The sequence below is a fragment of the Rhineura floridana genome, chromosome 5, assembly GCF_030035675.1.
Source record: "Rhineura floridana isolate rRhiFlo1 chromosome 5, rRhiFlo1.hap2, whole genome shotgun sequence".
In the NCBI taxonomy this organism is placed as follows: domain Eukaryota; kingdom Metazoa; phylum Chordata; class Lepidosauria; order Squamata; family Rhineuridae; genus Rhineura; species Rhineura floridana.
In genome coordinates, this window is record NC_084484.1 from 130,485,408 (window position 1) to 130,511,480 (window position 26,073).

The 26,073-nt window shown below is 41.0% G+C and overlaps 1 protein-coding gene across 7 annotated transcripts in view; it reads right to left on the reverse strand.

Moving 5' to 3' along the window:
* Window positions 1–26,073, reverse strand: part of EPHA3 (EPH receptor A3) — a 345,821-nt gene that overhangs the window by 16,409 nt on the left and 303,339 nt on the right. For 5 of the 7 annotated variants that reach the window (XM_061628063.1, XM_061628062.1, XM_061628066.1 and 2 more), the window contains 5 exons: window positions 14,640–14,701; window positions 12,232–12,441; window positions 10,515–10,634; window positions 9,121–9,270; window positions 5,596–5,789 (listed from right to left, as the gene is read on the reverse strand). In XM_061628063.1, the coding sequence (XP_061484047.1) occupies window positions 5,596–5,789; window positions 9,121–9,270; window positions 10,515–10,634; window positions 12,232–12,441; window positions 14,640–14,701 (736 nt within the window). The remainder of the gene's footprint in view (window positions 1–5,595; window positions 5,790–9,120; window positions 9,271–10,514; window positions 10,635–12,231; window positions 12,442–14,639; window positions 14,702–26,073) is intronic. The other 2 variants (XM_061628065.1, XM_061628064.1) reach the window with 1 other exon arrangement.

Genomic DNA, 26,073 nt, shown 5'->3' on the forward strand with positions numbered 1-26,073 from the left:
CATTATGGGAACTGAGTATGTTTAAGGGTAGGGGTAACTGACACTGGAGAAGACAAGCCCTTTTCCTTCTTTATACTCAGGATGAATTAGCCTTGCCTTCATCAAGGGCTGAGTGAGATCCAGCTGCTTGGGCTCATTCCCTTGCCTCAGTGGGAGCTGTTGCCTGGCTCCTACCAGCAAGGAAAGGCTTTCCTCCATGATGGGCTGAGTGAGATCCCAGTCTCCCACAGAACATCAGTACTCTCTGCTGCCTAGAGCAGGAATAGGGACCCACCGGATTCCTGTGACAAAACTGTTTTTAATACTGAATTTTAAATTGTTGTAACCTGCCCTGGGACCTTATGGTGAAGGAAGGGTACAAAATATGATGATGATGATGATGATACTACCTGAATAATCCTGGTGCCACTAGGGCACCAAGTTATTATTGGTCCTGATACTCTAGACTTGAATGTGATTTTTACTGGGAGATTTTTTTTAAGCCTCTTTGAGAGTCTCTCTGAGCTATAAATGCAGGATATAAAGCAAACTAAAAGAATGAATGAATGTAACAGGGCTTTACCAGGAGCTCTACAGGTTAGGCACCAACACTCAACTCCCATGGTTGTGGTACACCACACACCAAAGTTCCAGGGCAGAAGAAGAAACAAACAGCCCAGCCCAGAATCCTGTGAATCATATATTCCCTGAGAGCCAATCCTATGCCACTATTGGGTACTTGGCTCCATGGTCTGCTGTATTTGTTCAATATGGGCAGCTTGTTGCACTAGGTCATCATCTGTGCTTCCAGATGGTTTTCCTGGACCACTGCCCATTGGGAACATGAACCTGCAAACCTGACCCTGAGCAGGGTTAGTGGGAGAGGAAGTCTTCTTGCCCTCTTGCTTTGTTACCAGCTTGCTTGTTCTCAGTCTCTTTCATGTACTGAATCTTCCTGCAGTCTCCAGATTGACCTAGACATCTGCTCTTCAAAATGTTTCTATGTTCCTTTTATGCTTCAGCATAGCCTACTGCCATTTGAAAACAGCAAGGCACACTGCTACCTCTGACAGTCTGTTACAAAGAAAAGAATCTCTTCTCTCTTTTTTTCCTTGTTTGCTTAATGAATACACAATAAACTAACTACGTAGCAGCACAGCTTATTTACATCTTTCCAATCAGGGCTTACAATTGTGTGTCATGTTTAAAATAGATTGCTGAACAGTTTAAAATGGCTCAAGACACTGCACTGTATGTCACTGAACAAAACTATGTTAAAGCTCCCCTAGCTATCCTTGATTTTGTTTTAGGAAGCATACAGGGTCAACAGTAGTTCAGAAATGTAACCCGTGTATTACAGCAGTCTTGGAAGTATGAGACAAAGTTAAAAAGGATCTTAGGGTACTTTCAGACTTTTACAATTTGGGTAGATCTCACACACATTCTGGTCAATGCTTGCAATGTAGGGCCTCAGTCACATTCCATCATTATAATGAAAAACAGAGGGGCAGAAGGTTCGAGGGTGTATAGTTTGAAAACAGTTCATTGAACCGACTTGAAACTTTCAAATAGGAGAGGTAAGTTTGAGGATCATCCATGTCATATTTGGGGCAGAAAGCATGAAAAGGGGCTTACTAGTGAAACTTTTGACAAGTGATGTTGATAGGTGGTGTGCGTTTTTCTTCCATAGGTTTCCTGGGTTGGTTTTTGAAGGATTTTTCTGTTTGCACTGAAACATTTGTGAAACATGTTATTGTGTTAGTGCAAGGTGAAATCTAGTGCAGCCTTTCCCTTTGGCTCCCCAGATGTTGCTGGACTACAATTCCCATCATTCATGATCATTGGCCATTCTAGATGGTGCTGATGGGAGTTGTTGTCCAACAACATCTGGGGACCCAAAGGTTGGGAAAGGCTGATCTAGTGTATTCTTTTGTCTAATAATAGTGTAATGTGTTTTATTTTATTTTTTTTAAAAAAGAAAAAGGCATTTTTGTGCTCAATTGTGAAAGAAGATGAAGTAGAGAGGGAGGCTTGAATAGAACTCTCAGAGTAAGCGCTAGTCTTTTGGTTGGACTTGAAGCTGGCAGCAACTCCTTGCATGGTGACTAAGGGTGGCTGAGAGTCAGAGAAGTTGGGGAAAGGCAGGGAAGGGAGGCGGCCTTCCTCTGAGAAAAAAGGGCCAGAGGAGTTGTTGAAGGAAATTAGAAAGACAGATAACCGTTGCTTTAAACAACAGTAAAATGAAGTGAATGTAATAGGAGAAATGAGACAATGTGGCAGTTTGGGGGAGGGTACTAAGATACAAATTAAATGTAAAAGAAAAGAGGGGAGAAATTATAGGAGACGAGCAAAAACAGTTTGAGAAGCAGGGGGGAGGGACAATATAAAATAAATATTCCTTTCTACTTAGAGCAACTTCTTCCTCAAATGGGGACGTAAGTAAGAATACCTTCACAGCTAACACCTGTATTTAATTGGAAACCTGTAATTCTACACGGGCAGCTTCCCAAAATACTTGGTTTGTAAACAGCTAACAAATTCTACCTGGTCTATCCATAAAACTGTGTTTCTTCCATCATTCTATGCAAATGGTATTGGTTGTCAGTTGGGTACTTGCAATGAAGAATAGTAGCTTCAGTTGTATGATAGCTTCAGTTGCATAGGCTCCATGTGTCTATATCAGTGAACAGACAAATCTGTCTGATCCAGCCCTCTGCCTCAGTCAGCTGTCCACTCCAGGGCAGTGGTAAAGCTTGAACTAACTACAACATGGGATACCATACTATATCCATATTGCCTAAATAACACAGTAATAATAACAGTTGCTGCCACGCCCCCCCATTGTACAGCATCTGCCACCTGAAATGCTCATTCTGTTGATAGTAGAGCCGGCCCTGAGCAGAAGGCTCTTCTCACAATGGGGCTTTCTCTTCTTCTCCTCCTGACTGCAGCTCCCTGCACATTATAAGAACAACTCAAATGCCAAACTGACTACATTCTGGGAGATGGCAAAAAGCAAATAGAGACATTTCAAAAGGCATGGTTCCACTTCATTTCTTTTGTAAGAATTAAGGATAACGTGATATGAATTTATATTAGTCATTTGTTCTAGTTTAAAAAGTATTCATGCATCTGTATCTGACATTTTGTCTTTCTTAGATTATTAGTTAAAAATGATAGATCATACCCCTTCAGAATTACTATTAATAGCAAGAAAGCTGCAGCAAGGTAACCCTATTGGACTACCCATGCACAATCCCAAACTGAGTATCGCAATCAGAAGTTAGAGTATTAACTATATACTTAGATCCATCCACCCCACAGTAATGGATGAGATGTTTTAGTTACAAAAAAGGGTGTTTTACAAACACGGCTGTTTGATAATATACCAGGCACGGGAACTCTTCACTAACTACACATCAATTTAAAATACGATTGCTTCCAGGAGAGCATGGCCACAAGCACAAGGAACCATCACATGGTTAAAAAGAGCCCTCCTCTCTCTTATTGCAAAAACACACATCAACGCACTGAACATCACCTGGAATAAGAGACGGGCAGTCCTCCTGTTTTCCCATCCCTCTTGCCTGCCTCCTACTCCCTTTCCTTGGCTTGCTTCCTCCCCCTTCTCTAGGCATACTAGCTTATCCTGCTCCTGCTTCTCTGGATTCTCCTCACCTCCTAGACTACCAGATTCATCCATCTCTTCTCACTACAGCCCTCTCATCTCCATCACCCACTTTCTTTGGCCCCTCACTTCAGTCTTGACATTCTTCCTTCAGTCCTTCTCAGCCACTGGCAGTCAAAGCTAGGAACATTCTAACAACTACGCAAACGTTGATGGACAGAGGGGATTTAAGGGCTATGGCTCAGTGGCAGAGCATCGGCTTTGCATGCAGAAGGTCCAAGGTTCAATCCCTGGCATCTACAGGTAGGGCTGGGAGAGGCCCGTCTGAAATCCTGGAGAGCTGCTGCCAGTCAGTGTAGATACTGCTGAGCTAGATGGACCAATGCTCTGATCCAGTATAAAGCAGCTTCCTATGTTTCCATGATGTATATGATATGTGCTGATGTCGCAAAAACTGTCAAAAAATAATCTGTGGAGCCTATCCCCCACCCCCAGCAAATTCCTGGAAAAAAGTGCATTGTCTTCCTCAGGTTTTCCACCATCTGCTGGGTAACTGAGTCCAATATTCAAAATTGTGAAGCAATGGACAAGGGGCTGAGAAATATTAAGCTGAACTAGAAAAAGAATGGAAGCTATCAAAAATCAATGAACTATGAACTCACCCTTAAAAAAACCCTACAACCTAGACATTATACAGATTAAATTAGAGGAAATAAAAGGTTAACAAAGCTCAGACACCCAGATAGAACTGCAGGAGACAAATAAAAGAAATTATGATTAGGTTATTCAGTGCTCTGAACCACTGAACAACCACAAACTAAACTTTAACAAAACTTCAAATATTGTGCCTTTTCACACTGTATTCCAAAATATGAAGTTTATATGTACTAGAAAAACACTGATTACAAAAAAATCAAACCACATAGTGCCAATCAGCCTTGTAAGAAAGAAAGACTGTAATAATGATTTCATAACTGACACACACAGTACTAGTAAGATAAAGTATTTTTAATGTGGATGAGCCAAGATGTGGAAATCTCTGACTGGGGAGATGCACCTATCCCCCACCCTCTTGCCTCCCACAACCCCAATTACTAGTTTTCTTCTGCTGCCTTTTTGTTTGTTTCTTTACAGGCATTAGGCCTGACCTCTGTGTGATTTCTGTTGCCCCCTCTGGAATCTCGTGAAACAAACGAGATTCCAGAAGGAGTAACGGAAATCACACATTTTCAAAAAGAGTTAACAAAAAACAGTTTGATGTAAGCTACATTGGAGTGGCACTTTATATATATAAAGTGATGTGCATATATAAAAATATTATTTTGAGTAATTTATTCTGCACCTACTAGACATGGGGAGAGGCAAAGAGCTATGCAGGGACTCTAAATCAAGGGAAATTCTGTTTGTCTTCACTGTGATGATCTTGCATTGTGTAGTTTCTGAAACTTCATTAGGTGTTGCTGGCATACTTTCCAGCATATATTCAGGCCTTAAAAGCCGGAAACTAGTTTTTTAAAAAGTGAAAATTGTGATTATAATGATGACATCTCTGCTCACACATAATTTCTGTGCATGACAGCATGATCATGCTGCTGCAGAATATGTACTGCTCTGGTAATGTTTGCCTTCCTACATGATAGCATTCCTATGCTACTGTGCACCAAAAGCTTTCTGTGGAACTGGTCTATCTCTAGCTTGTGAGTTTGTAATTGGTATGACTTTGAAACCAGGCATTAATTTACCTCCTTTGCCAAATGAGTTTTGTACCACCGCAAACAGTCAAGTATTCTGTTTGTCAAGCAGAAGATAAGCAGACAGCAGTCAATCTCTCTCCCCACCCTTTCCTTGAGCCACACTGTTAACGTGAAAGCATTGGGGGTAGATGTCGAAGCAGGTAGTGGGCACAGCAAACATACTGTAATTACTGGACGTAGAGAAAGTAAACACATTCACATTCAGTATGCAAAATGTAGAAGGCATTGAGTCACCTTGCAGCCGCATTGGTGATTATTTTTAGACTGCTGGGATTACGGATCAGCTTGTCCAGGATGCTGACAATCTGCTCAAACTTCGGCCTGTTGTTTCTGTCTTTTTGCCAACAGTCTAGCATCAACTGATACAAGGCAGCTGGGCAGTCCATGGGTGGTGGCAAGCGGTAGCCTTCTTCCACGGCTTTAATTACCTGCACAAGGAGAAGAGATTGTAGGCAGCTGGACATTCAGTAAATGTTTCCTCCTTTGGTTCTGCATGGGATATCCATTACGTTATCATGGGCACACAGTATTTAAACAATTGTATACATTCTCCAGTTACCTCTTTCTTTTTATCTGCAAAATAAGCCACTTAACAAAATGGAGATACGGAAAGTGACAGAGGAAGCAGAGGAAAATGTACAGATCTTTGAAGAAGGTGCTATTAAACCTTGTCCAATGCTCAGGTTTGATTAGACCAAATACAAGTCAATTTAATACATTTCCTGCAACACAAGCTTAATTGGTCCAAAGAGAAAACATCTGGATCATCGTTACTCACTCATCCCCCCTCCTCAATGGCTTTATAGGAATTGCTATTTGAGATCACAGGAACCTAGGAAGCTGCCTTATACTGAGTCAGATCATTGGTCTGTCCAGCTCAGTACTGTCTACAATGACTGGCAACAGTTCTCCTGGGTTCCAGACAGGAGTCATTTCCCAGCCCTATTTGGAGACGCCAAAGGTTGAACCTGGGGCCTTCTACATGCAAAGAATATGCACTATCACTGAGCTACAGCCATTCCTCTAACAATGAGATTTTACACTGTAAGATCTAATTACATTTCACATAATGTCCAGTAAGTCAGAGACAAAAATACTCGCATTCAGAGAGCATGAATATAAAATGTTATATTATTATTATTCAGAGAAAGAGGGCAGTATTAATCTATAAACGAGCCATTGGCAGTTAGTAACTTACTGCAACTATTTATCCCTTTTCGTTTTGGTGAGCATGCTCCTTGCAATCTATTTTCAAAGACACATTTCAAATGGCATACACAGTTACTAACACCATATAATTGTAGAAATATTCAGCTCTACTGACATTTCCACATTTCTGCATCATTCAGCAGACAGAGTTACATGATTGTTGACAGATATGTTAAGGGCCTAACAAGTATGTGAAGTAGCAATAAAGCTAGATTACCAATGATTGCTGAAATAAGCAAATTTCCAGTCATGTTGGGTTTTGGCTTGAGAGGTTGTGGTTCTGTGGTTTGCATGTGAGAAATCAACCAGATCTGGGGCTTTCTATAATTCTCTTAGGAAAATGACTGAAAAGCAGCAGGCGGCTTTAAAAATACTCTGTGGCAGATCATAAACAACTGTTTCCCATCTTATATTGTAGGAAAAACAAATGACTATGAAATTAACGTCTGTTTCTTTATTTTCATTTTAGGGGGAGTGATTACTTATTTCTAAACCAGCAACCTAGGCAATATCAATAACTAATCCAAGACTACAGCCCAGTGCATAATATTTCCTGATAGCATGCCAGGTCAGAAGCATCCCAAACCCTGAGATTTCAGGGGCGGCCCTAGTGATGTTATGGGGTGGGTCCTAGTGATATCATGAGGAGGGCCTTAGTATGAGATGGGCCCTTGATTTGGCTATATCCTCTCAAGGGGAAGGAGGAACTTCCTCCTCCTCACCCCCCAATGGGATGCAGCCAGTTTTAAAGCCGGGGGATATAACAATGGGCCTAAATCTCTCTGGAGAAGGGAGATTTGGACCCATTGACACAGCCCTTGACCTCGGTCCTAGCTGCATTCAATGGGGGGGGAGGGAGGAACTTCCTCTTCACCCCTCGATCGAATGCAGCCAGCTCTGAAGGTGGGGATGTGACAGAGGGCCTAAATCTCTCTGGAAACTTTGGGCCTGTAGTCATGTCCCCCGGCCTCAGAACTAGTTGAATTCAATGGGTGGAGTGAGGAGGAAGTTCCTCTTTGTACTGCCAATTGAATGCAGCCAGCTCTGAAGCCAGGGGGCACATAAACAGGCCTGAAACTCCTTAGGAAAGGGAGATTTGGGCCCGTTGTCATGTCCCCAGGCTTCGGAGCTGGCTGCATTTGATGGGGGAGGGGGAGGAGGAAGTTCTTTTTATCTGTACCGCCAATTGAATGAAGCTGGCTCCAATGTAGGGGGCACGACAAGGGACCTAAATCTCCTCAGTGAAGGGAGAGTTGGGCCTGTTGTTGTGCCCCCGGCTGACCAGAAACTGGAGATTGGGGTGCCTTGCTTGGAGGCCCAGGCAAGACCTCCCAAAACCAGCATCTCTGGCAACACTATTTCCTGATATGTTTCTAAACTATAGCTAAGAGATTAGAAGCAGTCCCTATCTTGCAAGAATCTCCCTTCTGTTTCCTTTTCAGAGTTAACACTGCCACAGAGAAGTATTACATTTGGACCAATATTAACATTAACCATATTTACTTTTAGCCATGTTTTACATATTCATTTCAGTTTTAAAGGTAACCATGGGTGCTGCTAACATAGGTGCAAATATTATACCATGGCTAATGCTGAGAAGGGAAGATAGGATAGAATTCACATGGGAGAAGGGGCAGAGGCTGCCCTGGAAAACTTTATATCTGCACTCATCCAATAAAGACATCTAATAAAGACTACAATCTTTAAAAAGAAATGCAGAACATGGGTTCACTACATTGTGATGCAGCCAGGGGTCTTGGTGGACAAGAACATATATTTCGCAGTTATACTCCCATTTGTAAGCAGAGTAACAAATACTGCCTGATTCCATTTGCTTTTACTATATGTGTGTTTAGGACTTAAAATATGATGCACAACATTTATTCCGATTTGTGAAATATGTATAGAGTTATCAGAATCTGGAGCTTGTAATTGAGTCATATGGAATAAATCTAGACTCAATTAAGTGAATAGCATGGCATGTTTTAAAGAAGGGCTTTGGGAAATACTATATTCCAAAGAAGCATAAAAGGATGGCAGATCTGTTTAACTTTCTGAAGTTGGACAGCAATAAATTTAAAGCTGTCTAAATGAACCTCTATGTAAAAGACTTCTAAACAAATCAAAGTCACTTCATGTTATCTGTTTGCTGCATCCGAAGGCATTTGCTTCATTAAAATCTTAAATACAATTTTTCCTCTCTTTTTAAGGCAGCTCAGCTCTGTTTGGCCTGGTATACTCTTAGAAAAGCTCAACAGCCAATACAGCCAAAAGGAATCAGGAGACATTTAATAAGGTTCTATAAAAGATATATTATATTCTATCTAATGTAAAAGAGCTGGTGAGTTATTCTCTGAGTTACTTGAATAATCTTTCCTTTTTTATTCTGTGAGAAGTTCAAAAGTTCTTTTTTAAATATAACTGGCACAAATATTTTCAGAAAAATAAAAGATTATCAAACTGTTGTTTTTCCAAAAATGAGATTAGGCAACAGTTTGTGTTAAACTTTACCCCCCCTCATAGTTTGAGAAAATAATTCCATTTACTCACATCCTGATTGGACATCTCCCAATATGGTCTCTCTCCGTAGGACATCACCTCCCAAAGAACAATCCCATAGCTCCATGCATCACTAGCTGATGTGAATTTGCGGTAAGCAATGGCTTCTGGAGATGTCCATCGGATTGGAATCTTGCCTCCCTACAAGCACAAAGCATCATATATCACAGCAATAATGTAAAAAAAAAGTCTTTTGGAATATATCAGATTCAGGCATAGATTTATATTGAAACTATGAAATTTGCTACCACAGGATGTAGTGATGACCACCAACTAGGATGACTCTGAAAGGGGATTAGATAAATTCATGGCTATTACCAACTACTTATCATGATGGCTTTATTACCTTCATATCAGAGAGAGCATATCAGTTGCTGTGGATTGTGAGTGGGAGAGTACTTTTGTGCTCATGTCCTGCTTGTGAGCTTCTCGAAGGCATTTGGTTAGCACTGCGACCAACATAATCCTGGACTAGATAGGCGTTTCGCCTGATCCAGCAGGTCCCTTAAGAAATTTGAATACACATTTTTTTACTGTCCTTTGGAATGCGAATGTCACTCATGCCCCAAAGCAAAGCCCTGTAGACATATTGAACAGTAAATTCTGCTACAAATATGACAATATTCCTACATGGGTATTTACTTCACACATAAGAAAAAACATGTACATTTTGTGCATACCATGATCAGGGGTATAGTGGTCTCAGGGGATCTCAGACCCTTTACTTTTTTGAGAGCAGGGTCCCAGCAGGGTCCCTATATCTCCTATGAACCAATCAGTATGAAAGGGGACTGTGTTGTCTACTGACATGCTTCTAACATGCTTCCTTGTCCTTTCCTGCTGATTGGAGCCAATCAAAGTGAAAGGAGGTGAGTCAGCCACTGAGTAGCTAACACACACAGTAGCTAACACACTCCCCTTTCATGCTGATTGGCTCCTGAGGATATATGTTGTTGAGGAAGACGTTGCATGTGGGAAGAACTGAGGAGTGTGGAGATGATAACGGAGAGCAAGCGAGTGAGCAAGGGGGCGTGGCTGTGAGGGGACATGGTATGACTATCATAAAGGGACCCTGCACTTCTGAATTTGTAACTACACTGCTGACCATGATATATGCCAAATATACACATTTCATAGTGTTTGTCAGTACTTGTGTGCCACAGACTAATGACTTTAAATAGAATGGTGAAAGCAATTTTGAATATAGGATGAATTAGAGATATGGAAAAGAGGTGTTTTTTCCTATTTAAACAAGAGTTATACACAGCTCAATCGACAAAACCACCAAAGCAGTTTAAAGATACTAGATTGTACCCAAGGTGCCACAGAAGGAATCTTCTACTCCTGGACGTTCCATGAGTAGAACTCCTTGAATGGAAGGATACCTTTGGTTCAATCAGTGAAGTCTTGTGCCTTTCAGCTCCTTGAAAGGTTGGACTAAAACCAGGAGTGGATTCACTGCCCCACTGACATCGGAGCCACCAGTCTTCACTGGTTCCAACCCCCTGAAAATTGAAATGGTTGAGTGTGATTCATACTGTAAAAAGAAGTTGCATTGATGTAACTATTTCAGGACTGAGTCTCAACAAATAAGTTTACAAATATACTTACATAAATTAAAATTATATATTTAAAGTAAAAACAATTGAAAATGCAAGTAGCAATAATTAAAAACTACACAAATTCAATAGCGAGTATATCCATCTAATTTCTGATTGTCTGGAGAATGAAAAATTCCTACAGCTTCTGAAAAGAGACCAGGAAAGAATGCATACAGATTTCTTGGGGGAGTGCATTTCATAACTTCAGCACCACTTTGGAAAAGGCCCTGTGCTTTGTAATGACAATATTATTTTCCTAGAGGCCATAAACTAGAACAGGGCCTCATAGGCAAATACTAAACTTATAGTAGTCTCAAGTAACTGATGTTATTGTCTGATGCAGTTCACTTGTTTATGCCACAGGAACTCATGTCAGAAAAAGGGCATGGCATGAAAGTCATAGTTTGTTGGCTCTTGATTCCATTGGAAGGCACATAAACCTCAATTTCATCTGCCAGATCTAAATGGTCCTCTTTTATATTAATTTTAATTTCTGGTAAAATTTCTTGTTAATGATAAACTATTTTATGGTTTTATGTTGCATTTTAAATGTTTTTATATTTATTGTAATCCACCCAGAAGCGTTTCATTAGGGGGGGGGATACTGATGTTCTTATAAATAAATAAATAAATAAATAAATAAATAAATAAATAAATGTAGGCCTGTCACAAAACAGCAGCTAATATGAAACATAGAACCACAGAGCAATTATTGTTCTTGCTTTCAGCATCTTTCAACTTCTTTTTGGAAGAGTCCTGAGCTCCTTCAGGAGGAAGGGTGGGATATAAATTGAATAAATGAAGAATTGTTGACATCCTCCCACACCAACCCGATTTTGGTAGATATAGTCTGCTACTGTATACACACTTGCCTAGGGCTTACTGCTGAACAGACATGCATAGGATTGCATGATTAGGCTCTAGAATATATATTTTAAAATCATTATAGAATTCCAAAGCTCACTTGATGATATTTAACCATGCAGGAACAGTTTGCCTGGTGGGGGTGGAGCTGTAGCAACAGCCTCCTGACAGCAGCATCACTGGGAGGGGTGAAGTGGCAGTGAAGTCAGGGCTATGCAACACTGCTGCTGGGAGGCTATTGCTGTGGCTTTGCCCGCTAGGTGAGCTACTCCTGAAACCATGTACACTGCCTTTGGAGTTTTGGAGAAATGGTGTTAAAAAAAAAGAACATTGTAGAAGCCACAAAACGAGCACATTTATAAGTCTTTATAAACATTTAACACAGAGATTGTGAACTTGGTAGGATGGTTAAGGACATTAAGGGATGATTAATTTGTGTCAGGTGTTCTCTAGTACATTCTTTGCATAGTTATACTGAACAGCCTTAGAATAAAATATTTGTGGTTAAGTTTGTGTGCGTGCACTTTTTTTTTTTTTTTTTTAGCATAGAATGATCTAGTTGAGAAGTCTCTATGTTATATTTAACTCTCAAACATCTCTGGACTCATAGTAATCATTCATAAATCCCTGAACTTACTCTTGTTGTGTATGCAGCTTCTGGATCATCCTCCAGAACACGAGAGAGGCCAAAATCTGAGACCTTGCATACCAGGTTACTATTGATGAGGATGTTGCGGGCAGCCAGGTCACGATGGACATAACCCATATCTGACAAGTACTTCATGCCAGATGCAATTCCTCGAAGCATTCCCACTAGCTGGATGACTGTGAACTGAGCATCATGTTTCTGTAAAACATTTACGACAACCTTTCAGAGCTTCAACATACACAAGGCCTGTATCTGCATACATTCTATTAAAATCAGTGGGAACTTGCCTTGTGAAAATACTCTGCCAAAATGCAGCACTTATAATAAAATAAAGCTGTCCCAAGTACTGCCAAATAGACATGGGTAATCTCATCTGTCCTTTTACTTTTTATTACAAAGTTTTATACAAGTTCAGAAATATCTCTCTCTTTGGGCAGATTTATTCCCCCTCAGTTGAAGGTGGGTGCCTAATTTTGCTGAAAACCTTAATTCTCAATCCTCTGCTGTCTCCCCCAAGTTAAACAGAGATAGAGGAAGGTTGATAAAATAACTATATGATTCAAATGGGTATATTCTACCTAAACACAATCTGTAACTCAATATCATTTTTCCTAGTTTGAATAATATAATTTCATTCTTTCCCTTTGGCAAAGTACAGCCCATGCATGTCCTTCCTTGTTGCCCACATGTCATACATCAGCCCCGCATAAATTGTGACCCATCAGACAAAATGGAAAGTCAAATATTAGGGATTACTAGGAGTACAATTAAACTCCTACTCTTTGAGATTGAGAAAACACTGTTTGAGAACAAGAGGAGGATGAAAGGAAAAGCTCTTTTGTACTACCATATCCCCTCTGAACTTGATAGTTCCACGTAGCCACTGTAATTCAGGAAAAGGTATTAGCGCAGTGGTAAAGCATTTGCTTTGCATGCAGAAGTTCTACGTTCAATCCCTGGCAACTCCAGGTAGGGCTGGGAGAGAGCTGAGTCAAGATCCTCCTGTTCCATACTTACTCATCCCAGCAGATCTTGGGTTTGACTTGTGGTATAAAATTAGCTTTTAAAAGTCACACAGTCTTTGGCATACAATTGCAATTGAAGATCTAAATGTGTCAGCTTTGGCTTGTACAGAGTTTATAACCAATATTTTGGAAGGCTGGGGGGGCATAGTGACAAGTAAACTAAACAATTTTGAGTGAATAACAATATTAGCAGTAGTAGTAACAACAATACAAACAGTAAGGCAAATAAAAATGCTTCTCAGGGATAGAACAAGAAAATACTAAAGTTGTTTGACTGCCTATTTCAGTTCCTGATGGTTGAGATCATCCTTTCAAGGTGTCCGTTAAACTCTTGTCTTGCACTGATAGTTAACCATTAAGGACCATCAGTCTAAGTGATGATGTGCTTCAACCACATTGTAGCTTGTGATAGTGCTGTAACTTATGTTTCCTGGTTGAGAAATATTTATTTAGGTGATTTGTAATGCTCATCTCAAATATATGAGCAGTATGGTTCCAAAAGTTATTCTTCACCTTGCATTTTTAAACAAACCTAGAGAAGCATGCTGATGGCTGATATATGATAATGGAAATTTGGTTGGAGGCTAGGGATGCATAGTCAGTCAGGCCATAGGAGAGAGGGTCTCCAAATATTGAGAGTCTTTTGCAGATATTTACTCTGATGATAGCAATCTCTTTAGACTTAGGGACTCTGATATACACACACAAAGCTCTTCAAGTGAGAACTATGAATATATGAACACAGAAAGCTGTCTTATATGGAGTCAGCCCATTGGTCCCAATTTTACAGATGAGCAACAGGATGAATGCCAGGAAGTGTAATCTTCACTGAAGTGAACAGGGATATAGCATCCATATATAAGTCACAAGACATCTGAAGCCATGAATATGACAACTGCCAGCAGAGCTGCAAACACATTTCCACTACTATAAGTTTTGGAAACTGGGCAAAATCATATAGGAATAATTATTCTACATCTACCAGAGCTCCTGCTCAAATAATGGCTGGGCATGAGGCAAGTAGTAGCCTCAGATCTTTTGGAGTTATGAACTTTTTGTATCTCTCTTATTTATTCATTTTTATTTAAAAGAATGTATATACCGCTTGATTGTTAAAAACCCCTCACCTCTAAGTAGTTTGCAAGAAACATTAAAATTATCAATAAAACAGTTAAAAACAAGTAATTAAAACATTTAAAAACAATTAAAATAGCAATAAACTAAAAAGAAATTAAACCACATCAACATTTCTGGAACAACCCTTCTTTTCTGTGGTAGCTACAGCTTTGAAATGCTAATACTTCTACACTCACACTGTGATTTATACAGCAGAGCCAAGGATATTACCATGATATCTACAAGGTAACTCACCCTCAGGAAGCTATCCAAAGAGCCATTTTCCATATACTCAGTAACAATCATGACAGGTTTACCTGGAAATATATTAAGCACAATCACTTAACAACAGAAAAGTCAACCAAAGTAGTAAAATAGAAAAATTGAAAAAGTTGTACAAAATACAGATAAATGTATTAGAGTAAAACTGCTATTAAGTATTGGTATTTGACTAATTTATATATCTCATTCTAAAAGTATTCTTAAAACAGAAGATGGGTGTGAATAGCAATGGTTGCATGGCTATCTATTGATTTAATTCAGGAATGGGCAACTTAAGGTCTCATGGCTGCGTGAGGCCCTCAGTCTAATTTCATACAGCTGTAGAGAGCCTGGAAGGAGGCTGCAATCAGGGGGAAGAAAACAGAAATGGGTGGAGCAATGGTAGGAATGGGAGGTGTTTCTCTGCAAGCACTCAGTTGTTACCTCTGGCAAAAGTGATCTGTCCTTATCCTGGCAGGCTACTGGATGGGGAGGAAGAAGAGAGGGGTAGAGAAACTGAGAAGGGGGTGTCAGGAGGTATTTCTGATGGTTTGGGGTTTTATTGTAGTATTATGATAGAATTTGTTTAAAACGTGTTTTAAATTACTTGTATATCATCCTGTATTTGTTATGGGGTTTTATTATATGCCTTCAAGTCGATTACGACTTATGGCGACCCATGAATCAGTGACCTTCAATAGCATCTCTGATAAACTACCCTGTTCAGATCCTATAAATTCAGGTCTGTGGCTTCCTTTATTAGGGTTGCCATATTGCCCGGTTAGCCGGGTTTTACCCAGATTCTTTGCATGCCACCCGGCGCCCGGTTAGCCCCTTAGGTGGCCCGGATTCTCAGCTTTAATTTTTTAAAAAATTAAGTTTCAAGGTGGTCCTGTTCTCGAGATATACATAAAAACGTCAGCCGCCCCCCTGACTATTAAATCTTTCTTTAAACAGTACTGTATAGCACTTTGTAACTTTAACCCCGCCCGTTCAGGATTGCAGCCAATCAGTGAAGCCAGGGTTGTGTGTCAGTTTGATTGACCTGAGGTAGCGTCTAGAAAACAAAATTGCAAAGCCAGAAAATGGTGGTTCCCCCCCCCCCGTTTATCTGAAAAGCTCATAAATTGGGTAAGTATATACATTTCAGGTTTTTTTTCCTCTTGTGTGCAGGAGTCAGATTCTGGGCAGTGTTTTGAAAACCTTCCCAATACTTGCTTTTGTAAAAACAATGTTAATCCCATATGTCCAGAGTAAATCCCATTGAATTCAATAGGACTTACTTTTGAGTAGACATGGTTATGAATGTGCTGAAAATCAATGGGACTTTGGAGTGAATGTAAAAAAGAATTGTGTTTGTGTTCTAACTTTTTCTATCCCCCCCTCCAGTCCTATTTTAAAGGAAGTAGGCAGGGTTTACTTAGGTATTACAATTTTTATTCTGTAGGAAACTAATACTGGTTTTTTAAAAACTAATACTGATTTTTCTGCAACGACCAACTGGTTTGACAATAAACTATTATATCGGCTGTATGTATTTATACATCTGCAGTGTGTGTGTGTGTGTGTGTGTGCATGTATGGAGGGTTTCCAACAACCCTGTGAGGTAGGGTTGGAAACCAAGGCAGCTCACAACAAGAAATAAAGCCATTTAAAATCCAATAACCATAAAAACAAGTATAAACAGTTGCAAAACAGTGCAAAGTGGCATGATTAGGAATTTTGGGTTGTGTGAATGAAGCTGCTTATCACTTGAGGTTGCAGTTCTGCCCCTGTTTAAGTAAGCCCCACTGAATACACTGGGACTTGCTTCTGAATAAATAAACCTAGGATTGCACTATAAATATCTTTACAGTTTGTGTAAATAATAAATATATTTGATAGTCATGCTTATATACATATTTCTTCATTTAACATATTTTTGGTTTTTGGTTAGGAATCCTGACTGGTTGTGAGATGCTTAGTTTTCTGCCTTACTCATAGGAATCTTGTTCTGGTTGGTATGGTGTTGCATTTAAGAAATCATGGTACGAAATGGCCTGAATCAGTATAAGGCAGATTCCTTGGTCCCTAAAAGTGGGAAGAGACTCAAGGGCCATAGTGACTCCAACATTTATTTATGTATTTTTATTTACAACATTTATATATTTATTTATTTATTGTGCTTTTATACCGCCCTTTAGCAATAAGCTCTCAGGGCGGTGTACAACAATAAAAATAGATTAAAATACAAGTGAGTATAAATAAAATGCACTATAAAACATATGTGAAAACAAGATTGCAACAACAAAAAATTAAAATTATCATTTGAAATTTAAAATTTAAATTTAAAAAGCCTGGGCAAAGAGGTAGGTCTTTACCTGGCGCCGAAAAGATAACAAAGAAGGCGCCAGGCGTATCTCGTCAGGGAGGTCATTCCATAATTCGGGGGCCACTACTGAGAAGGCCCTAGTTCTAGTTATTGCTCTCCGGGCCTTGCTATGCGTTGGAACCCGGAGAAGGGCCTTCGACATCAAGTGCAGCGAGCGGGTAGATACATAGCGGGAGAGGTGTTCTGCTAGGTATTGCGGTCCGATGCCGTTAAGGGCTTTATAGGTAAGAACCAACACTTTGAATCTGGCCCGGAAACATATTGGTAGCCAGTGCAGTTGGGCCAGAATAGGTGTTATATGGTCAAATTTCTTTGTCCCAGTAAGAACTCTGGCCGCAGCATTCTGCACCAGATGAAGTTTCCGAACCGTCTTCAAAGGTAGCCCTACGTAGAGTGCATTACAGTAATCCAATTTAGAGGTTACCAGAGCATGGATAACTGTGGCGAGGTTCTCCCTGTCCAGGTAGGGTCGTAGTTGGGCCACCAGCCGAAGCTGGTAGAACGCATTCCGTGCCACCGAGGCTACCTGAGCCTCCAGTGACAGGAGCGGATCTAATAAGACCCCCAAACTACGGACCTGCTCCTTTAGGGGGAGTGTAACCCCGTCTAGGGCAGGTCGGACATCAACCATCTGGGCAGAGAGCCCCTCCACCAACAGCATCTCAGTCTTGTCAGGATTGAGTCTCAGTTTGTTAGCTCTCATCCAGTCCATTATCGCGGCCAGGCAGCGGTTTAGTACATCAACAGCCTCACCTGAAGAAGATGAAAAGGAGAAGTAGAGTTGCGTATCATCAGCATATTGCTGGAAACACACTCCAAATCTCCTTATGACCTCACCCAGTGGCTTCATATAGATATTAAAGAGCATGGAGGACAGAACTGAACCCTGCGGGACCCCATATTGGAGTACCCAGGGATTTGAGTAATGCTCCCCAAGCACCAACTTCTGGAGACGATTCTCGAGATAGGAGCGCAGCCACTGCCAAGCAGTGCCTCCAACTCCCAAATCCGCAAGACACCCCAGAAGGATACCATGGTCGATGGTATCAAAAGCCGCTGAGAGATCCAGGAGAACCAACAGAGTTACACTCCCCCTGTCTTTCTCCCGGCACAGGTCATCATACAGGGCGACCAAGGCTGTTTCTGTACCAAACCCCGGCCGAAAGCCTGATTGAAATGGATCTAGATAATCAGTTTCATCCAAGACAGCCTGGAGCTGGCGAGCGACCACACGCTCTAAAACCTTGCCCAGGAATGGAACATTTGCTACTGGTCTATAGTTGTCAAGGTTTTCAGGGTCCAAGGAGGATTTTTTTTAGGAGCGGTCTCACCACCGCCTGTTTCAGGCAGGGTGGTACCACTCCCTCTCGTAAAGAGGCATTGATAACCTCCTTGGCCCATCCGGCTGTTCCATTCCTGCTAGCTTTTATTAGCCACGAGGGGCAAGGGTCCAGAGCAGAAGTGGTCGCCCGCACCTGTCCAAGCACCTTGTCCACATCCTCGAGCTGTACCAACTGAAATTCATCCAATAAAACAGGACAAGACTGTGCTCTGGACACTTCATTAGGTTCAACTGTTACAATATTGGAGTCAAGGTCCCGGCGGATGTTCATGATCTTGTCTTGGAAATGTCTCGCAAACTCATTACAGCGGGCTATTGATGGTATTATTGCGTTCTGAGGACCAGAGTGTAAAAGTCCCCGAACAACTTTATAAAGTTCCGCTGGGTGGTTAGAAGATGACTGAATGGAGGCAGCAAAGTACTGCTTCTTCGCTGCCCTCACCGCTTTCACATAGAGCTTGGTACAGGCCCTCACAAGTGCAAGATTACATCCGTCGGAAGTTCGTCTCCATTTGCATTCAAGCCGTCTCCTTTCTTGCTTCATCACTCTTAGCTCCGGGGTAAACCACGGAGCCACTTGAGCTCTGCAAAGGAGAGGGCGCACTGGGGCGATCGTGTCAGCTGCCTGGGTCATTTCTGTATTCCACAGATTGACCAGGGTTTCGACAGGAGCATCAGTTTTATCAGCCGGAAAACTCCCCAGAGCCTTCTGAAAACCCTCAGGATTCATTAGTCTCCGGGGGCGGACCATCTTAATTGGTCCTCCCCCCTTGCAGAGGGAAGAAAACATTGTGAGTCTAAACCTCAAGAGGCGGTGATCTGTCCATGACAAAGGAATAGATGTAAAATCCCTCACTCCCAGATCATCATCCCCCAATCCAGTGGCAAAAATCAAGTCTAGCGTGTGCCCCAAAATGTGCATAGGGCCAGTAGCAAATTGAGACAGCCCCATGGCTGTCATGGAGGCCATGAAGTCCTGAGCTGCCCCAGACAAAGCGGTCTCGGCATGAATGTTGAGATCCCCCAATAGCAAAAATTTGGGGGATCGCAACACCAAACCTGCGACTACCTCCGTCAGCTCAGTTAGGGAAGCTGTTGGGCAGCAGGGAGGATGGTACACCAACAGTATTCCCAGTCTGTCTCGCTGACCCAACGCAATATGAAGACACTCCAGACCATTAGTCACCTGGATAGGGTGCCTAACAAGAGGGATCGAACTTCTATAGACCACAGCGATTCCCCCTCCCCAACCCTCGGATCTACCCAGATGCTGAACCGAGTACCCAGGTGGGCACAGCTGGGAGAGATTAATGCCTCCCAGATCGCTCACCCAGGTCTCGGTAATATACACCAGATCGGCCGCCTCATCCACAATTAAATCATGGATGAGGGAGGTTTTATTATTTACCGATCTGGCATTAAGAACAGCAACTGGAGATCCGAGAGTTGGCTGATAGAACTACCAGCAATCCTGTGGGTGTGGGGAGGACCGGAACACGGCACAGCCACCAGTTGTCTGGGCCGAGTTCCCCTAAACTGGCATGTCCTCCTCACAACGCCATACCTCCCATTACCCGTCACTACGCTAATAGGGCCCCCCTCTGGTCCTCCCTCCCTGTACCCTATCCTCCCGCCCAGGCACATGATAAAAATAAAAATAAAATAAACAACAAAACTCATAATCTTTACACAGTCACACCCTCACTCATACAATCACACCCTCACTCATACAACCACTCATACAACTAGACAGTAACTGCTTTATTGTACAAAATCTCAAAGCGGTTTACAGAAAGAATTAAAACAATAAAATTATTGGCAAAAGCGTTAAGGACAGATACTTAAAAACATTCAAAATAATAAAACCAACAATGAGTTAAAAACAGATTTAAAAACACAATAGCTTCCACATGGCTGGAGAGGCTTGCCTCAAGAAAACGGATTTTAGCAGGTGCTGAAAAGAGGCGTCTGCCTAATGTCAATAGGCAAGGAGTTCCAAAGCGTAGGTGCTGCCACTTTACAGGACTGATTTCTTACAAGAGCAGAACAAGTACTGTACTATGTGGCACCCATAACATGGAAAGTACAGCTTGAACTTGGCCTGGTAGCAAATCAGCAACCAATGCAGATTTCAGAGCAGAGGTATTATGTGCTGACAGGATCTCACTCAAGTCAGCAATTGTGCTGCAGCATTCTGCATTAACTGCAGTCCCCAGGTCAGGTTGTGCTGCATGGGGATTTCTGTGACCTTGGCTGACTGGCTGCTAGGATTTTTTGAGTTTGGGTTTTTGGTTATGAATCCTGACTGGTTATGGGATGCTGAGTTTTCTGCCTTACTCATAGGAATCTTGTTGTGGTTGCAGAGCTTGGAAAAGTTACTTTTTTGAACTACAACTCCCATCAGCCCCAGCTAGCATGGCCACTGGATTGGGCTGATGGGAGTTGTAGTTCAAAAAAGTAACTTTTCCAAGCTCTGGTGGTATGGTATTACATTTAGGAAAGTGTTACTGCCTTTTGTGTTGTTTTATTTCCTATTTGCATTTCACTTATCTTTAACCTCACTCCGTTACAGCCATAGAAGCAACAGCAGCATATGCAAGGTAATTAACTCCTATTAGTGATAAGAGCAAGAATTTATAATAATTATTTTAATTAAACAAGAGGCTTATGAGTACTTTGAAGAGGACCAGATATTTATTTTCTTTCTGAGCCCAGGACTGGGTCTTTCATGATGCCTGGTGGGGGGGCGGAAAGCAGGACAGTAGTCGATAAGACAGACATCCTGGCATTGGTAATCTAATTAGCAAGGTATGTGTGGGGTTGTTGCACACTTCCAGGCCCGGTGGAAACTGTGTAGATGTGGTTGATCAAAGGGAGAAGAAATTTTGAGTTAAGCAAAGCTCTGCTTTTATAAAACCTAAGAAACATACAGATACTTTGAATGTCTGAGGGCCTGCACCAGTGGAATACTGGAGGAACTTGTAAACCTTGCTGCAACAGTATTTAGAACAGAGCATGTGGTGTGAAAGACTCCTTTTCCTAATATTTTGGCTTCTTGTTTTTCTCCACCCACCACATCTCTGAAATATATCATATATGTAATGGTTAACCATACTAAAAATGTAAATAAGTTTATTTCGGTCAATGACCAGCAAAGGTTAACCATACTGCTGCCCTGACTTACTTTATGTTTGTTGCTATTTTGTGTTTTTATTATGTTTTTATATTGATTGTGAATTTTTATTGTTTTTATTATATTTGTAAGCTGTGCTGAGCTCTGTTTTTAACAGCAGAAGGGCAGGATATAAATCCTCTTAATCAATCAATCAATATTCCATGGTGTTGGAAACTAGTCTAGGCATTTAAGGCTGAAAATGTTGCTTTTTAAAAAAAGATTTCTCACATCTTTCCCAAGTTTTTGGTGGTAATTCCTAGGCACAAAAAGAAAACTGGACAATCCAAATATTAATATGCAAATAATTTGCATAATATGTAAATAATATGCATAATATGCAAATAATATGCAAATTAACCTGCCCGGATTTGTGGAACTGGAATATGGCAACCCTATCCTTTATGGAATCAATCCATCTCTTGTTTGGTCTTCCTCTTTTTCTACTCCCTTCTGTTTTTCCCAGCATTATCTGGGAAAATGTCTTTTCTAGTGAATTTGTTATGGGGACATTAACATATAAAATAACTAGGGGGAAAAGTTTTTTTTAAATAAATAAAATAATCAGAGAGAGGGAAAAAAAACACAAACTCTGGCAAAAGAAATGCAAGAAAACAATAAGGGATGCTAAAAAAGAATTTGAGGAGCACATTGCTAAGAACATAAAAACCAACAACAAAAAATTCTATAAATATATTCAAAGCAGGAGACCATCTAGGGAGACGATTGGACCCTTGGATGATAAGGGAGTCAAAGGTGTACTAAAGAACGATAAGGAGATTGCAGAGAAGCTAAATGAATTCTTTGCATCTGTCTTCACAGTGGAAGATATAGGGCAGATCCCTGAACCTGAACTAACATTTGCAGGAAGGGATTCTGAGGAACTGAGACAAATAGTGGTAATGAGAGAGGAAGTTCTAAGCTTAATGGACAATATAAAAACTGACAAATCACCGGGCCCGGATGGCATCCACCTGAGAGTTCTCAAAGAACTCAAATGTGAAATTGCTGATCTGCTAACTAAAATATGTAACTTGTCCCTTGGGTCCTCCTCCGTGCCTGAGGACTGGAAAGTGGCAAATGTAACGCCAATCTTCAAAAAGGGATCCAGAGGGGATCCTGGAAATTACAGGCCAGTTAGCTTAACTTCTGTCCCTGGAAAACTGGTAGAAAGTATGATTAAAGCTAGATTAACTAAGCACATAGAAGAACAAGCCTTGCTGAAGCAGAGCCAGCATGGCTTCTGCAAGGGAAAGTCCTGTCTCAGTAACCTATTAGAATTCTTTGAGAGTGTCAACAAGCATATAGATAGAGGTGATCCAGTGGACATAGTGTACTTAGACTTTCAAAAAGCGTTTGACAAGGTACCTCACCAAAGGCTTCTGAGGAAGCTTAGCAGTCATGGAATAAGAGGAGAGGTCCTCTTGTGGATAAGAAATTGGTTAAGAAGCAGAAAGCAGAGAGTAGGAATAAACGGACAGTTCTCCCAATGGAGGGCTGTAGAAAGTGGAGTCCCTCAAGGATCGGTATTGGGACCTGTACTTTTCAACTTGTTCATTAATGACCTAGAATTAGGAGTGAGCAGTGAAGTGGCCAAGTTTGCTGATGACACTAAATTGTTCAGGGTTGTTAAAACAAAAAGGGATTGCGAAGAGCTCCAAAAAGACCTCTCCAAACTGAGTGAATGGGCAGAAAAATGGCAAATGCAATTCAATATAAACAAGTGTAAAATTATGCATATTGGAGCAAAAAATCTGAATTTCACATATACGCTCATGGGGTCTGAACTGGCGGTGACCGACCAGGAGAGAGACCTCGGGGTTGTAGTGGACAGCACGATGAAAATGTCGACCCACTGTGCGGCAGCTGTGAAAAAGGCCAATTCCATGCTAGCGATAATTAGGAAAGGTATTGAAAATAAAACAGCCGATATCATAATGCCGTTGTATAAATCTATGGTGCGGCCGCATTTGGAATACTGTGTACAGTTCTAGTCGCCTCATCTCAAAAAGGATATTATAGAGTTGGAAAAGGTTCAGAAGAGGGCAACCAGAATGATCAAGGAGATGGAGGGACTCCCTTACGAGGAAAGGTTGCAGCATTTGGGGCTTTTTAGTTTAGAGAAAAGGCGGGTCAGAGGAGACATGATAGAAGTGTATAAAATTATGCATGGCATTGAGAAAGTGGATAGAGAAAAGTTCTTCTCCCTCTCTCATAATACTAGAACTCGTGGACATTCAAAGAAGCTGAATGTTGGAAGATTCAGGACAGACAAAAGGAAGTACTTCTTTACTCAGCGCATAGTTAAACTATGGAATTTGCTCCCACAAGATGCAGTAATGGCCACCAGCTTGGACGGCTTTAAAAGAAGATTAGACAAATTCATGGAGGACAGGGCTATCAATGGCTACTAGCCATGATGGCTGTGCTCTGCCACCCTAGTCAGAGGCAGCATGCTTCTGAAAACCAGTTGCCGGAAGCCTCAGGAGGGGAGAGTGTTCTTGCACTCGGGTCCTGCTTGCGGACTTCCCCCAGGCACCTGGTTGGCCACTGTGAGAACAGGATGCTGGACTAGATGGGCCACTGGCCTGATCCAGCAGGCTCTTCTTATGTTCTTATGTTCTTAGAGAGAGAGAGAGAGAGAGAGAGCGCTCCTCAGTGGATTAATCCTGTTGGAAATTGGTCCCTGGCAGAAAAAAAAGTTTCTCCAGCTTCGTTTACTGCAAACATATTACTGAACACTGCAGTGACAGGATACTAGGTTAACATGAACTGCTAATAACTGAAGCAATATAAAAGCTTTGACCTCCTATTACAGCAAGGCTAAATCCAATCTCCTTCAGTTTTAGGTATCAAGAATACAGTTACAATATTAGCATTTCAAAAGTGCATTCAGAGAATTATTTAACCACAACTAGACTATTTATTTATATGAATTTATTTTTTCTTCTATCCCAGGAGATCAGAGTAAATCATCACATTTATTCAAGGATAAAGCAAACTTTGTCACTGCAGGGCTCACAGGCCCACATCTTAATCCTAAACACATTTACTCGGAAGTGAGGCCTGTTGATTTCAAGATAAAGTGTGGTTAAGATCATGCAATGAACAACACGTCAAACAACAACAGGAGAACAAACAATATGGGAATATTTGATAATATAATATACAATAAATACTCAGATGCTAACATGATAGACATGAATGGACCATAACCACTGTTCATTATTATAGATTTCTCCTTGCTTGTTCTGGCCTGAAAGCTCCAGTTTGCTGCCAAAATATTAACACCTAGAAATTTTTTCATCTTTATTACACTGTATTAAACATTAATATACACTTCACTGTGTGGGCAGGTGTCCTGTACATGTAAGGACAAGACAGTATGATGGCAAAGCATCATCCAGCTTCCTTGTGACTAATTAGCTAACATCAAATTCACTCAATTTAATTATCACAAGTATTAAGTAGTTCAGGAGTAGCATATCTTACTCAGTACCCTAACAGCCTTTCCACTGCCTAATGGCAATTGGACACAGTTCTTTCATGCGTTCTTTGTGAAGAAACACTATCATGCTTCTGCTCCAATGAATCTTTACAAAGTTCAGTCTTTTAGATCTTTCTGGTCAGGTCTGACATGAGTTATGGCCTGGGAACCAGAAAAAACAACCACCCCACAATATAATCCACTTAGCAACTGCTTTAACTCCTTAGCGATAATGCTCCCCCTCCACATCTTTCATAATCAATATATACATAGCATAATATAGCATAATGTCCATTTAGTTAATTATTAATAATCATATTGCAGCTGCAAATAATTCACCAGCTACCAAAATTATGTGCTTGTACTACATAACACTACTATATTGGTGGTATTTAGTCCAAGACATCCTTACTGATAGAGCTATACAGTAAAAAGTTAAACTATTCATTTATAAATTGTCATGTGTATTCCATGCTATAGAACGAAAAGAATGTTTACCAGCTTTAAGAGGTTGCATATATTATAAGTACACTGAAGCCGTAGATAGCCTTACTTCATATCAATTTGCATGATAAATGTCATGATTAAGGAAGTAAAGTCAGTTAAACTTCCATGTTATCTTTTACTCATACCATAATGTGGAATGTGATTTCATAATATTGTTTCTCCCCTCTCAAACGTTAATAAACTATCATACTATTACATTCCAATTAAGATAACATGGTAGGGCAATTCAGTTGCGAGTGAAGGGGTGAAATAAGACAAGGACACATCAGCTTGGGTTGAACAAGGGCCACTTTATTAAACTATACAAAAACACCTTTTAAAGTGACCTGCAGAGGGAAACCTAGGTGCGGAACTATCTATAAGCAAGCATCTTGCCATACAGCTCACGGGTGACCAGCCCCTGCTTGGGACAAGGGCAAGCCCCATCTGCTTACCCCTTCCGCCAGCCACACCCAGTAGGTGAGTAGGGGGACCTTCTCAGGTCACCACCCCCCGGGGCTGCACAATCCTTGGGTGGATGAGTTAAGTTGGCCCCCAAAGCAGCCCATA